The sequence below is a fragment of the Dysidea avara genome, chromosome 14 (assembly GCF_963678975.1).
Source record: "Dysidea avara chromosome 14, odDysAvar1.4, whole genome shotgun sequence".
Lineage (NCBI taxonomy): Eukaryota > Metazoa > Porifera > Demospongiae > Dictyoceratida > Dysideidae > Dysidea > Dysidea avara.
The window spans coordinates 11,821,728-11,838,509 of NC_089285.1; the positions used below are offsets into that span (position 1 = coordinate 11,821,728).

The 16,782-nt window shown below is 37.3% G+C and overlaps 1 protein-coding gene across 1 annotated transcript; it reads right to left on the reverse strand.

The window, feature by feature from the left end:
• Window positions 1–6,662: 6,662 nt before the first annotated feature.
• On the reverse strand, window positions 6,663–8,052 carry LOC136244612 (nuclear respiratory factor 1-like). Its single transcript, XM_066036169.1, has 2 exons — window positions 7,588–8,052; window positions 6,663–7,542 (listed from the first exon to the last, which is right to left on the reverse strand). Exons 1-2 carry the CDS (start codon window positions 8,003–8,005, stop codon window positions 7,220–7,222), a joined length of 741 nt encoding a protein of 246 aa, XP_065892241.1. The 5' UTR covers window positions 8,006–8,052; the 3' UTR covers window positions 6,663–7,219.
• Between the last annotated feature and the right edge of the window lie 8,730 nt (window positions 8,053–16,782).

Consider the following 16,782-nt stretch of genomic DNA (forward strand, 5'->3'; position numbering starts at 1 on the left):
AAGGTTGCGGTTGATTTTCCCGGATATGACGTTTCGCTGCTTTTAAAGCTTTATAACTCGATAATTACAAATAATTGAATTATAAAATTGTTGTTCTGTGCATTGCATGAGTAAACAAACATATTTAGCAAAAAAAAATTTTCCATTTCAGTTGACCTTTAAAGTATAGTTGAAACTTCATGCTTGACTGTTTTATCAGAATATCTTTTAATTAATGACCTAGAACGTTATACTATAATAGTCTTATTTGTGGGAATGTCATGCATGGCCTTTGTCCATGCCATGCATGAAATATTGATTTTGATATAATTATAAGCTATTTTTAAGGTCATAGAAATTCCATACTGAGAATAGCACATATATAATGTATAGAAGATTTAAGAAGAGAATACTGAACTATTCATTTTTTGTAACAAACCAGCTACTGCAAAATTTGTGTAAATGTTTGTATCTGTGCATTATAGGAATGTATTATAGCCTAACTACCAGTAAATGAATTATCTACAGAAACAGGCGGAGTTCTGTTAAATCGTTCATTATATATGCATTATAGTTTCTTTTAGCTCAGACAGTAAATGAATTATCTACAGAAACAGGCGGAGTTCTGTTAAATCGTTCATTATATATGCATTATAGTTTCTTTTAGCTCAGACATCTTGATGTCAAGGTAAGACATTTGCAAGAGATACTACAATTAAAATAAATATTGCATACAAAGATGTGATAGTAATTAATCAGTTGGTAATGGGCAGCTTATCCTCAGTGCCTAACAAACTAAAGCATGCAAATATTTTATAGTGAGCAGTCACTTATAATTAATGCACAATGCTTCAAAATTTGTACTGTATCATGCATGATTACTTTAATAAGCAATGTAGGCTACTATCAGCAGTTCTGACTTTTCTCAATATAGCTGTGCAGCTGCAGATTGTCAGGAGACCACAATATATCCTCAATATGATTTACTTTATTTATTGTGTTGTGCAATACCTCAAAAAGAGTATGGTGCACAAAGACATTGGTGCAGTTACAAATATGTATGTCATACATCAATTAATTAGCTTTGATGTTGGTTAATTTACTCTTAAATTTACAAGATGCAGTTACATGTAAAATTGTATAATAATATGAAATAAATGGTTGCCTTACAATAGATAGGCAGCCATGAAAACATTTAAACTCTTGAATGGGAAAAATTGATCATAACGTAGCACTGTACCCTTGAGAATAGGCAGGAGTGAAATATGTAGTGATCTGCACTTTAATTTCATTATTCTGATAAAGCAGTCAACTATTATGCATTTTTACTAGACATACGTTTGCCTGGTTGCAGCTATAGCTATGGAGTTACCGACGAAGGTCAGATATGGCTATTCTATACATAGCTGTGGCTACATCATAAACTTGTTACCACATATTTACAACTAAATTTGGGTCCCTTTTGATCCATCCCTGCTACACACACTCATACATTTGGATGGTTACCTGTGCTAAATACTGAGCTGTTGTGCACTTTGTGAGCTGCTCACCAAACCAAGTCCTAATGAAATTCTACAAAAACTTTGTATGCTATATGGTGAGAGTCTAAGGTAATAATGATGCAGAATGCAAGTTAATACAGTGGGTTATATTTCAACGTGCTGCAGCTGGCATCCAAAGCTACCTGGTGACTGTACATTGATGGCACACTTTACTTACAAATAAAAATATAACATAAAGCTTTCAAACTGATAATACATACCATAAAGACAACTAATAACATGTTACTTGTATTAGAGTTTATATACGCCTTGCAGTGTTGTCACTCAAAATCATCAATCATTTACACACTTACTGCAAACCCACTGAACATCGCTCTCAGTGAAAACTTCCTTGGGAATATTCTCACAGGAATGATGGTACCATTCGTGACATTTCTCACATGCTGCCATTGGTTCTCCTCCCACCAACTCTGGCAGACGACAAGAGCAGTATATGTCAAAAGTAAGTGTGGTGGGCGAGGCCTTTCTTCTTCTGATTGACTTAGATGGAAATGGAACCAATTTTTCTGATCTAAGACACTCTACAAAATGAGGCCTTAACTTGTCTTGATAGTAACGCAAACAAGAGACATCATTTCCAAAACACAATTCAGTTGCATATGCTATTGAAAATAATCCACAGTCACTGCTTCCAAGCTGTTCTTGCATTGTCTACAATTGAAAATTAATGGACTTACTGGAGCTCTGTATAATTGCAGCAATTTGAGCTTGCACATTTTCAATGCTGGCATATTCCATGTTATCATATACTTTTACTAAAGATGAGTTTACTCCTTTCACTGTCAACCAGTGATTTTTAGGATGTAAAATCTGCACAAACGGGCTATCAGTGTTGGGAAAAGACAAATCTTGTCCATACTTTGTGTCATGTAAACCCAAAACAGAAGGAAACTGAGCCTTTAGAAGCTGACTTGCTGCATTAATGTGAGTGTCGTTCAACCACTTTCCACTCAATATGCACTGTAAAGAAGGAAGTTTGAAGGATACTAAATGCTTCACGGTTTTTCTACTGTCTAGTTTTTGACGTCGTATCTTTGATTTTGATAAAGGCTTGTCACTATTATTACAATTCGTAATTTCAACATCATCAGACACTTCATAATTCTTAAATTTCCCTACAAATAGACCACATTTCCTTAAATTCATTACACAATATTATGTAGAACTATATATACACTACTACCTAGCTGTATTTAATTTTAATCAAACAAAAATTGGAACCTATGCAAAACAACATATAATAGCTGTGGACATCCAGTACATGCAGCAGAATTCACTAGCACATGACGACAAAAAGTAGTGATACCAGAGTGCAACCATACGTGAGGTGTGCTTGTTACGTACGTATCATACAGTACGACAGTACGGTATAGTAGGGACATTGGTGATTTGTGGACGTGGTCCATGAAGAAATCAACTTAAACTTATCTTCACAAATCCTTCACGACCACTTGGCAGTATTGGTCATGCAGAAACAAGCCAAACTGTGTCTTTAGAACAACTCTAAGTGTTTTTGACGAGGTGCTATGATATTTAAGAAAAATTATTTAGCAAATATTCTACTGACTGTCTTTCTGCCTGATTCATTCAGTCAAGCGTAGTGGAAAACTGGCTGCAGCTACAGCCTTACTTCTTTGGTGGAAATGCCTAGAATTTCAAGGCGGAAAACTTTTCACAATTTTAAGCACTATTCTGTTACAGTTTTAGCTTTGATCTTTCTTTATCTTGGCCATTGCTCATCTATATGGCTTCCATTAGTAGTCAGTAAGCAGTACTGTACAATCAACACGTATGACTTAACAAATTGTAACACTCACGTGATTTTATTTGAGATACACCATGGGTAGGGACATGCTTGTATGCTGCAAAAGGATCACAGAAGGTCCGGTGGGGGTACAGCTGTACAGGTACTCACGGGTTAAATAGAGGGCATGACCAGTTTGCTAGCTACTAGCTAAATAAAGGGCGTGTCACCTGACTTTGCTAGCTGTAAACCTAGCACATTTATGCTGGAATGCACTATTGTACTGTATATGGCTTCCCACTAATTACACCAATGTTTCACACTTGTGCCGATTTCAACAGTGTGTTGTGTTATCTACTTTACCATGCAGTTAGTTACTCTTGTACATCATCGAGAATGTACGTGCTTAAAAGTATTTAGTGTGCTTCTTTTAAGCAAGGTTAACTAGCTAAGCCAGTGCCTTTCTTTGCTGTGATTAACACACTCTAGACACAATTGTGTGCTAAATAAAATTCATTTACAAAAAAGAGTACACAAACAAGTGTAAGAAAAAATTAGGAATTTTCAGTATGAGTAGGAACTGCAATTAAAAGCACTGAAACAAGCTGGCAAAGCAAAATTGAACATGACTCAACAAATGAGTATATGCATTTTAATCCTTGCTTTAGCCATTTGTTATTAGTTGCACATGGCTAAAGTAGGGATTAAAAAGCATACACTCAGTTGTTGAGTTGTGTTCAAGTTTGCTTTGACAGTCCTTTTTATTACAGTCCCTACTCATACTGAAAATTCCTAACTTTTTCTTATACTTGTATAGTACAGATCAGACATGCACTTAGTAAAGTCTCTGAATCCTATAAAGCTTCTTGCATAATTGCCAGCACTGTGTATATGCCTATGTGGTGACTTGTGGGCACACTCGTTGTAGCAGCTATAAAAATAGTATACAGGCTTTAGATACTATACAGCTATACCACACAATAAAATTTTGGTGATATTTCACAACTTTTACTGAATTTATAAGACTGTAACCATGGATATGAAGCTTTTCAAACCCTCTTCGAAGGTATAAAGATTACGAAGCCTTCATTCCAGCCCCATACGAACATGCACACAAAGTAATAATTATCAATGGAGTCAGCCAGTAGTGTATCAGGATTATATAATCACGCTTCCTGTAGTGCTAAACGCAGCCATAATATTTATAATTGTCATGCTTTTCATCCAAGCTTTTGAAAATAAAGGAGAAAAATTGTATAGCGTAATCAGTTTTCCAGGGTTTTGAACAATATAATCATGACATACCTTCCTCCACTCAACTTTTAGACGCCCGTACATACCTTTATCCAAAGGTTGTGTTAAATGCGTTGTATTAGGTGGCAAAGCCCTCAGCACCACTTCATTTTCAGAAGCACGGTGAATAACACTTGGACAATAGTGTGCGGAATGTCCATCCATCAATAAAAGTAGTGGTCTAGTCGATGGAGTATAGCACAAAAAGTGGTCAAACCACTGATCAAACAGGTCTTGATCAATCCAACCTTTGGAAGACAACCCATAGATTGTACCAGGAATTTCATTTTCCACCAACGCAGCACTGATAGCTTTGTGACCATAGATGACCATAGGAGGAATACAGTAGCCTGCAGCATTGACACATCCGACTATAGTAATTTGAGACTTGTTACCTGAGCATATTGAAGCCGGATTCTTTGATCCTGTGCCACAAACCATTTTTAAAGGTTTGGGATTAAGAGGCATACCAGTTTCGTCAACGTTAAACAGCTGGCAAGGTTTATCACGAAGGTCATATAAATCCATGGTGCTTTCAAGAAGATCATAATATTTGTTAATAACAGTAGTGTCTGACGCTTTAGCTCTGGAAAGGGATAAGGAGGCGGTAGCACGCAATGCTACATTAGGATGACAGTGGCAAAACAATTCCCACCAACCATGTGTCACAGTTTTTTCAATCCCACAGTCACTTAATAGACGCTGCACCATACCAATCCAATTGAAGCACACTCTAACAGAAAGTGTACAAGCTCCTCTTCTTGCTGTGTGTTGAGATACCTAAGTGGACCACTTCTAGCTCCCTCCATCACACGCCCACTTATTCGATCTGCAGTTGTGGATTTTGGTATGCCATACAATTCCCCTGCTTTTCTTATACTAGCTTTCTTCTTAAGGACACTGTCAACTGCGCGAACCATTCTATCTTCATCCCAATCTTTGTACACACCTCGGCTAGTAGTAGCAATACTGGTATTTACAACTGTACATCCGACAGATTTTGCCTTGATGACACTTTCCTTGAGTGGTGGATAAAACTGAGCCATGCATATATGTTCCGTTCCAAAAATGGATGGAAATGGTGGACCTATTATCATCCACTTTTGGAAGGTTTTTAATATTACTCCAAAAGTGGATTGAAATGACGCATTCCCCTATATAGTGACCAAAATGAGTAATAATGATCCATATTTGGATTGTTTTAGCCTTCCACTTTTGGATGATTATTCTATCATAAAACAATCATCCATATCTGGATTGTTCTAGCCTTCCACTTTTGGATGATTCTTTTCTCTTAAAACAATCATCTATAACTGGATGGTTTTAGTCTTCCAATTTTGGATGATTCTTTCATCATAAAACAATCATCCATATCTGGATTGTTTTAGCCTTCCACTTTTGGATGATTCTTTCATCATAAAACAATCATCCACATCTGGATTGTTTTAGCCTTCCACTTTTGGATGATTCTTTTCTCGTAAATCAATCATCCATACCTGAATGATTTTAGTCTTCCTGTTTTGGATGATTCTTTCATCGTAGAACAATCATCCATATCTGGATTGTTCTAGTCCCCCCTTCCCCTTATCAACCCAAAAGTAGACATACAGAGGTCACCAAAACTTTTCTTCAAAATTTGTCTTATACTCATGCTTCGCATGAAAAGGTAGCTTCACAAAAGACTCTAAATGCTGCTGATACTATCATTTTCTAGCTTCACAAACAAGAAAAACATTTAATTTAGTGGGGATAAAAGTTTAAACAAGTAGAATAGGGATTGGACATATGATTTTAAAAAAAAAACAGAGTAATCAAGAAGTACTCATATAGTACAGTAGTACTATAGGGATCATGGAGGCTAGGGATTTCTTGCCCCAAAATATCACCCAAAACCCTTAATATTTAGTTTCTGACATCTAGGCAGTATTGGTTAGGCATAGGCAAGCTCAAAAATGTCTTCAGATCGCCAAAAAGCCTTTCCACTGAATTGATATTAAATTTTAAACAGCAATCAGAGGACTGCCTCTTTCCACAAGGCAGTCCTCTGATTGCTGTTTGTACTTACACAAGACTCAAATGCCTTAGTGCACAGCCATTGCAGTGCTGCGATGCCAAGAACAACTTACAGTTCTGTTTTACTATGTATTAAAGCTGTGCTATACCTAATCTCTCCTAAAGTTTAATCATCAACTATTCATACAGCTAAGAGTGTATGTAGATGGCAGTTTTCTCATACTGCAGTTCTCTGCCAAGATTTGCAATGGGCAGAAGGCTCCCTGAAGGCCTTTGATTTGCAAAGACAGAACAAATATGACCTCAGAATGTGTAACAACCAAAATATGTCAGTCCAGTCCAGTGATTAGTAATATCCCTCCATAGTAGAACCTGTTGTGAATACATGATATAACATGCCTAGCTACTGACAGATTTGCTTTGTACTTGGTAAGATGGAGCTAGTCCTTAAAGGAATCTCGTTGTGAGTGATCTTGACATGTATTGCTACGGTGCAAGCCCTTTGTCTATTGCTAGCGCATAATGTACCGCAGCTTTTATGTTATATACTAGAATTATAATTAATTTAAAGATGCATATGCAGCTATTTGAAATAAAGAGGTTAGACTACAAAGTAAGTATTTTACTTTTACTCCAATCTTTGTGGTTGGTGTCTTTGCCTTTTAGGTTTTCTAACAGCCAAAGGTGTGAAATCCGGTCTTTTTCTCTGTCTGGTTTTATTATTACCAATTTGTTGACCTCCAGATTCATCATCTTCATCTTGGGGATCTCTAAATTCATCGTCTTCTATTTGAGGACCTCTAGATCCATCATCTTCAATTTGGAGATCACGAGGAACAGGAACACGTTCACGTGTATCCTCTGCATCTGGCTGAATGTATGTACGAACATCCAGTCCATGATGAGTATAGCATGCTGTGATTATTTCTCGTAGAGCAATGCTCCAATTCCCTATGTTGATACACATCAAAAACTTTTTTCATTGTGGTAACTAACCTTCAAACTCTGGAGCAGGCTGTGTCACATTGACAAATGGCACAGTATCTGGCCACCATTCTGGCTTGTCAGAATTCCATGAAAGTTTGAGATCTTTCATTATGCCCCGAATTAAAGCTTTCATTGTAATTCCATTTAGGCTATATAATGAATCTGGCAAAGGGGGTAACAAAACTTTACTAGAGCTCTCCATCTCCTCCTTTTGCCAATCTGGATCTAAGAGTATCTCATCCTTGTACTTCTGCACCACTTTGGAAATTCTTTCATCTCCAAAAACATAGAGACCATTGGTCTTTGTGGTAGAATATGCGACAGCAACAGCCACTCCCAAACCTTTCAATTCCTGGCATTTCTTAGAAATCACATCCAACTTTCTCTTGATATCCCTGGCATTGTTATTTACTACTTTTGAAGTCATCTTCAGATCCAAGCTTTACTGTTACTAAATGACTGATAAAAATCTGACTTCAGCTTTTAAGGGTTTGAGGTTGCTGAAACAGCAAAAATCACACTTCTTTGAAGTCTTTGACACAAACAAACCTTTGAATTAAAACTGTCTACTCAGCTGCACAAAATATTTTATTTAGTCTTAAAAGTTGTAGAAAAGGTCCTGGAGGCTTTTATAAGTAACCCGAAGTCTGGAGTGCTGTTTTTTAAAAGGGTTTTATCAGTCCCCAGATCAATGAGGGCTTCAAATAATAATTAAATTACCAGTACAGCCACACTAAGTAAAGTTCACCTTTTGGCAAGTTAAAAACAACATTACTGGTTATAAAGAACTGTTGATAGGTGTTAAATAAGTTGAAGCCTTTGCACACTATATAGTTATTGATAGTTCTACACAGTGTGTTTGCTGAGTTTGACACAGTCTGTCTTGTTAATACTACTATCATCAGCACCTGTCCTACATGCAGGACAACTAAGAGAGGGGTCTTCCTACTAAAATTTAATTTGATTTTTCCATATAGGTTGGTGAATTTCCACTACAATCTGCCTTTGTCAGAAGCCTAAAAAGTTCAGGCCGATATTATGAGTTGTCAAATAGTCAAAGATATGTCATTGCTGATTGCGATAGTTCAGGAAATCTCAAGTCAGGCTATTGTTTAGTTCAAAAGCTGTACCTTTCTCAATCTATTGTGATACTGTTGTGTTCGTGTCATTCTCAAAGTTTCAAAAGGAGAGATGCAATTCATACTGCCATGGTGATTTTTCTGATTGCAATCTACGTGTAAGGGCCTCTGAAGAAAAAAAGAGCTACTGTGTACATGCTTTGGCAACAGAACAATTGTTTGAGTCAGCTAGTGAAATATGTCACCAGCAAGATAGTGATGAATCTGTTGATATTATATGTACTGATCCTCTGTTAGTAGCTGTGTATGATGGCAGTGAATGTGGCTTAATATGCTCCAGGCAAAGCACAAGACTCTATTGTGATTTGTGCCATGATCACTGTCAACACATAACACAGTTCCTCAATTGGTGCGAGGTAAATGACATATACATTGACCAAGATGCTGAATCCATTGAGGAGCAACAATTTACATGCTTATCATCACAGCTAATCCCATACCCACTGCCAACTGAACTTCAAAGTATTCATGACGCACATGAGTGTGGTGAGTGGAAATTTCCTAAAGAGTTAGTTCCTAATTATAATGAAACACTGAAATGTGAGCATGGCCATAAGTTTAGTTCTGATGACCCAGTGCTTAATTCTTGGATATCTACCAAAGACGTGATTATTCATAAAGAGTCTGTGTCAATACATGATAGTCAAAGACACTGCTTTTACAGACCAACAATGGGGGATTGCAATTGTAAACAGGAATATGACGGTCGTGATCACTTGCTATTAAATTTAGATGGTAAGCATCTGTTTTACTATGGGCTGTTGTTTACATATTTACACATCATGTTAGAAGGAAAAAATCCGTTGATAGCTTTTCACAGATCCATGCAACAAACTTTTTCAGCCTTAAGCAAGTCACGCCCAGTGGGAATCAAACATCTTCGTCAGGCATGGAACTGCTTTGCCAGATTGCTAGATATTAATTATCAAGAATGCTTTCTTTGTCCCCAATGTGAACATACACCTAAAACCATTGTGTGTGATGACACCCTCATTGGTTTTCGCAAAGACTTTCTGAGTAGGCTTTCTGTGCAGGAAACTAAATCCACTGACAGTATTCAGTGTGTGACAGTTAGACATTCAGAAAGAGTGTTACTGAAAACGGTAAAGTCACGAGAATTACTATTACAGTACTCGGGTTATACAAAGGACAGAAAGTGTGTGAAATCTCCCAAGCATCTTACTCTACCACAGTTTAACTCGATGATGAAATTGATGAGAGCCAAAGGGGCTAGTGCGCTTGCCGGTGTCATTGATCAACTCTATAAAGAAACTGGAACAACAGTAGCACCTCATGCTTACAGAGAATTTTTTTCTGAGTTGGCTCGCAACACGGCCATATGTGGCATGATTCAGATAGCAGGCAAGGCTGATGTCATTGAAGTAATTGATAAGGTGATTTCAGGAATTGACGTTAGACAGGCAGGTCAAAAAAAAGAGTTTGCACTTTTGCAAAAGAGTGCACCTGTTATCGCAGTTTTCCTGAATAAGCTAACGTTGGCAGAGCCCATCCCTTTAAGTGTATGTAATCTTTTCAAGCTGTTAAGAGATTTGTGCTTAGCACCATACAATGTTTCAGCACCTAATAATTTTTTGTCTCCACCGGATGAAGACTACTTTTCTTGTTTTCCCAGCCTACCACTGGTGCGAAGGGTACGAAATTATGCAGCAGACTTGAAATTACACAAGGAAGATCGAGACTCCTGCAGAAAGTTTTCCTCAAGTCATCCTGTCTTAACACCAAGAATCTTTACACTCTTTTGTAGCCATGGTGTATGTTATGGTTTTCAAATATTAAAACAGCATGAGTCTCCACGTCATCCATTTGAGTTAATATTAACAAGATTTCACAGCATGCCCGAGTACATAATTTACGACAACAGTTGTAAGCTTCATCAATACGTGCTGAACCGTGAGCCAGTGATGTTTCAAAACACTACATTTTTGGTGGATAGATTTCATTGGAGAGGACACACCGGCTGTTCAAGTGGATATAACATGGACATTTATCAGCAAGAGTATCTAGCATCCCTTAATTCCCAAATCAATGAACAAGCAAATGCTGGATTGCAAAAGATCAAAGGCCACATTGCATATATGAAGGCTCCAAATTTCAAATTTCATATCAAACTGTTTTTGGCATGCAAGAATTTAAAGATTTGTAGGAAATTTCAGTAATTGTATAAGTGTATAATTTATGTGTATATGTGCACTACTACTAACGATAATCTTTTGCATTTTGTTAAGAGAATCTGTTTGCACGCTGGTACTGTGTAGTCCCACACGTACAAAAAGAATTTAGATCTACACATAAACAGACAAGCTGTAAAAAACTAAGGAGAATTTATATCCACACAAAAACAGTGAAATTTATATCCACGCAAAAACAGTGAAATTACAGACGTTTTATAAAATAAGTTGCATGAAAAAGTTGTGAAATCCAAATCGATGGTCACACAAGTTTCAGTGTCACAACTGTCATTTCAAAATAATATTTTATGAATATTTGCCATTACAGCTACTTTTGCTGGCATGAATGACAATAGCTGCAACATTTCTAAGCCGGTGCTAGCAAATTTACTATAGGTATCCGAATTTGGATGATTGTTTCATGATAAAAGAATCACCCAAAAGAGGACGACAAAGACTCCAAATATGGATGATTGTTTCATGATAAAAGAATCACCCAAAAGAGGAAGACTAAAAGACTCCAAATATGGATGATTGTTTCATGATAACAGAATCATCCAAAAGTGGAAGACTAGAACAATCCAAATATGGATGATTGTTTCATGATAACAGAATCATCCAAAAGTGGAAGACTAGAACAATCCAAATATGGATGATTGTTTCATGATAACAGAATCATCCAAAAGTGGAAGACTAAAAGACTCCAAATATGGATGATTATTACTCATTTTAGTCACTATATAGGAAAAATGTGTCATTTCCATCCACTTTTGGAGTAATATTTCCTCTGCGTAATAACCTTCCAAAAGTGGATGATAATAGGTCCACCATTTCCTTCCATTTTTGGAACGGAACATACCTCTGTAAAGAACAAAAGCATGACAAATGATATACTCCCAAAGTAATAACTATGTTACAATGTAGCTATTATAAGTCTAGCTACGGGAGTATGGAAAACCCGGAACGCCGGAACAACCCGGATCAGCCGGAACAGGTTTATTTTTGCGATTGTGATCACATGCAAACACTATGGCAAGCCCGCTTTTAAGTTATAATACTCCACAATAGACTATTTCTATATACATAATCTATAATACTCCACAATAAACTATTTCTATATACATAATCTATAACCTTGCAGCAACTCTGCAGTGTACACAATGGATCGACGGCGAGCCTTAGTTGGAATGTCACTGGCAGTAGCTTCAGACTGGCTATCAATCTTGGTTATAACGTGTTTGACAACGAGCGTTCTGTAATGACACTTAAATGATTCCAGCATCTAGAGGTTGTGGTCAGGAGGTTGTGTTTTTGGGAAGGAAAACATGATAGTTTATCATCAATGTCTTCAGGATGGCAGGTTGCATTGTCCATGAGCAATGAAATCTTCCTGTTCTGTCTCGCTAGCCTACGATTTAGATGGCAAAGAAAAGTTGTAAATATTTCACTGTTCATCCTAGCCTTTGCATTGGAGAAATAAGGAACTCCCAGTGGTTTGTGTTTATCAGGCAACCTTTTGAAACATCTTGGGCTGGCAGCTTTTCCAATAACGATTGGTGTCTCCTTTTCTCCAGCAGCATTAGCAGTGAATAGAACTGTGATCCATTCTTTAGCTTTCTTGCCACCCTTATGTCGTATCTGCCCGGTAATAATTGCATGCTTAAGGATAATACTTTTATCTTAGACTACACAACAATAAATACATGGTACAAGACACTATATTTATACCATAAAAAGAAACTTTAAATAGCATGTTTACCAAGTACAAGGTGCAATACAAGTCCATAAATAGTGTGTTTACTCTATTACATACAATTAACATAACCATAAGAAAAGCTGCTAATACATGTGTTAATTACTTAGCTAAGTACAAAAACAAATCAAAGTACACAGTACAACTAAGGATTCTGATTACTACATTCCTCCCTTCTTAATTCTGAAAACGCTCTGGAGGCCTACGATACCTTTGTGAGCGCGAAGTTCAGTTGGTGCACTTCCACTGGTAGGTGGCTGCTGGGAAACTGGAATAGGAATGTCATCAGTATCATTGTCTTGATCAGGACTACAGTCACCTTGTCTATTGCGAATGTGATCCGCATGTCTTCGGACAATTTTACCATCTGATAATTTGATCTTGTAAGAGTGCTCACCACTGGTACTAACAACAGTTCCTGGTAACCAATTGCCTTTTGGTCCCTTGTTAAAACCACGAACCATCACTAAGTCATTATGTTGAAAAGTACATTGTTGGGTGGTTCTGTCATGTTGTGATTTCTGTCTATGTTGCTGTTGTGAAACTCTGTCTTTTAGGCTAGGTACAATCAGGTCCAGGTGTGAGCGAGGTCTCTGTTTCAAGATTAACTCTGCTGGAGCAACTCCTGTTGTTGCGTGAGTTGAAAGTCTGTAATGAAAAAGAAAGCGTGAGAGTTTAGTTTGTATTGTACCAGTCAACTGCTTCTTCATTCCAATTTTGAAGGTCTGAACAGCTCTCTCAGCTAAACCATTAGAAGAAGGATGATAAGGTGCGGTCTTAAAATGGCGGATGTGATTTTGCCTTAGAAATTCAGTAAATTCACTGCTAGTGAAACAAGAGCCATTGTCTGTCACAATCACCTTAGGTAACCCAAATCTGGCAAACATTGTTCTTAAATGTTCAACTGTTGCTTGAGTAGTACCAGAACTGACAACCTCTATTTCCATCCATTTAGAATGGGCGTCGACAACAACTAAAAGCATTTTTTCCAGAAAGGGTCCAGCATAGTCTAAATGAATTCTCTCCCATGGGTTTTCTGGCCATTCCCATGGATGCATTGGTACAGCTGGGGGAGAAGGCTGATTGACTTGACACTGGTTACACTGTTTTACTTGTGCTTCCAAGTCTGAATCAATGTTAGGCCACCACACATAACTACGAGCCAAACCTTTCATCTTAGAAATTCCTGGATGACCTTCATGAAGCAAAGCCAGCAACTTCTCTCTTCCCTGCTTAGGTACCACGACCCGATTCCCCCAGAGTAAGCAGTTGTTTTGAATGCTGAGCTCTAACTGTCTTGATTGATATGGTTTAAGTACTGAATCAACTGCTCGTGGCCAGCCATGTTGCACAATAGTGTTGTTTTAGTACTGCTAAATCATTTTAGTTTGATTCTAGTTTTAGTACTATTAGTTAGCTGTAGTTTTAGTTAGTTTAATTCTAGTACCCCTAAATACCTGCAATTTTAGTTGGTTTTAGTTCTAGTACTCTCAGCTAACTATAGTTTTAGTTAGTATTAGTTCTAGTACCCAGCTCTTCTGTAATTTTAGTTAGTATTAGTTGCAGTACCCAATTTTAGTTAGTTTTAGTTAGTGTAATACTAGTATGTTCAGTTTTTATTACAATCTGAATCTGAATCAGTGAAACCAAATTCAACCCTTGCCATACAGAGGTTATTAATATACCCAGTTGCACACTTTCACACATCTATTGCACAGCAAGAATTTAAATTATATTTGAATGTACATTTTGTTCTTTCGCAAGAATATCTCTCGTTCTAGATTATCGTTTGTTAAACAATTTCTTTTACCTCTGGTAACCTCTCCCCCTTTAGAAAAAAATTCTCTCAACAGGAGCTGATGATGCAGGTGTTGCGAGAATTTTGCAAGCAGTTAAAGCCAGATCTGGAAACTCATTTTTTTTTCTTCTGCCAAAACTCAAAAGGATCGATTTTTTATCATCTTTACTAACTCTGGATTCTATGTACCGATTCAATTGTTGCTCCTCCAGCGATATTATGGTTGATATGTTCTCTTGATGGTCCTGTTCATCGTCTTCTTCATCTAGCAGTCTACTGACTCGATCTAAATGTTTAAAGCATTTTGCAGGTGGGGGCTGTCCATCTTGATCATCATTTGAAATTGGCAAATTAATTTCTTCATTGTCATTTTCTTGACTTCCTGGTGACGATTGTTCCGTTTCTTCAGCATGTCTGTTAATATGCATTAGTTGTAATATGAACTCTTTTGCCTTTTCTAGCTGTTTATCATTCAGTATCTTACGATATGCAGGGTTTACCAAAGTGGTTGCTACATAAACTGGATCAAAATTAGGCATATCAGGATTGGTAGCAAACATAAATCTTCGGTTTAAATCGATAAGCATTCTCCTGGATACTACAGCTACTCCACTGGTTTTGCACATTTCTTCAAAGTGCAGGTTTAGTTCTTTAAGGACAGGAATAACCATTGCAATGGTTGTGCTGTTTTCGGCTGAAGTGATGTTAGTGTGGTGAGCAAATGGCTGAAGTAGTTGTTGAATGAATTCTAAATGCTTCCACTCTGTTGCAGTAAGGTTGTCCCAGGCAAGTTCATCAAGACTGGCCTTTAAATTCTTTACCACAAACTGAACCACCATTAGTTTTTACATCACACACACTTTTGTCATTGATCTTATCAAACCTAAAGTAGCCCCATACTCCACTTAACTTTGGTCTTCCACCTCCACTTGCCATTTTATACAAATAAACAAATGCTTTAAATAATTGAGTTTAAATAGCAGAAAGAAAAATGCTTAATCAGCAGAATCAATGGTAACACATTTGTGGTATGTGTATCATGTGCAAGCATCAACATCTTCAAAGAAAAGTGCTAATAGGAATAATCTTTTAGGCATAGGATTACATGAAACCTTTTAGTTAGTTCCAGTTCTTGAACTCAAAGTTGAAAAGGTTTTGGTTTAGTTTTTGAACCAGAAGTTTAAAGAATTTTAGTTTAGTTATAGTTTTTGAACCAAAATTATTCATAAATTTAGTTTAGTTCTAGTGTACCAAAACTAAAATTAAATAGCTGTACTAAAAGTGTATTTAGTTCTAGTACTTTAGAACCAAAACAACACTATTGCACAAATCTGCGTACTTTGGACAACATAGGATCTCGATCAGTCCATGATCTGATTTGGTCCACTGTTACTGGAGAAATCTCCAAGCCTTCTAACAAGTACACTAACTCTTGAGGCATTGGTACTTCTTTTGGCTGCACTGATAGTGGCAATCGGCTGAAACCATCAGCATTTGCATTATCCTTACCAGGCACATACTGCACTGTGTAGTTATACGCACTCATCGTTGTATTCTTCCTGATGCCATCACCGGAATACCTTTTCTCTCACCTAAGAGGTGTTGTAGGGGTTTGTGATCTGATTTAATTGTAAAATGTCTTCCAAACAAGTACTGGTGATAATGTCTGACTCCAAAAACAATAGCAAGTGCTTCCTTGTCTATTTGTGCATAATTTTTCTCCGCAGGTGCCAGAGAACGTGAAGCAAAAGCAACTGGCAGTTCATCATCTCCAACTTGGTGAGACAAAACTGCACCAATTCCATAAGGGGATGCATCACAAGCCAAAATCAGTGTTTTGGATGGGTCATAGTGTGTCAAGACACTTGAAGATGTCAACAAACGAAGCCTTGGCCTTCTCAAAAGCTTTACGTTGCTTTTCTCCCCATGACCAATGATGTTTCTTCTGTAGCAAGCTGTACAAAGGAGCAAGACATGTAGAAAGGTTAGGTAAGAACTTGCCATAATAGTTCAGCATGCCCAAAAATGACTTCAACTGTGACACATTTCTTGGGGCAGGTGCTTCCACAATAGCTCTAACCTTCTCTGGAATTGGTTCCAGTCCCTTAGCTGATATTTTGTGACCAAGGTATTCTACCTCCTGTAGCATGAAAAAGCATTTATCAGGCTTTAATTTCATACCTGCTGAAGCCAATTTCTGCAATACTGCTGACAAATTGGTCAAGTGCTCTTGGTCATTCTGTCCAGACACCAAGATGTCATCAAGAAACAAGCACACTCCTGGAAGACCCTGAAGAAGTGTTTCCATAGTCCTTTGGAATATGG

Bases quoted from the DNA above. Each gene is read 5' to 3' on its own strand.
- LOC136244612 (XM_066036169.1), bottom strand. From the start codon at position 8,005: ATGACTTCAAAAGTAGTAAATAACAATGCCAGGGATATCAAGAGAAAG. The intron at 7,543-7,587 runs GTTAGTTACCAC...GTATCAACATAG, and splicing joins GCCTGCTCCAGAGTTTGAAG to GGAATTGGAGCATTGCTCTA.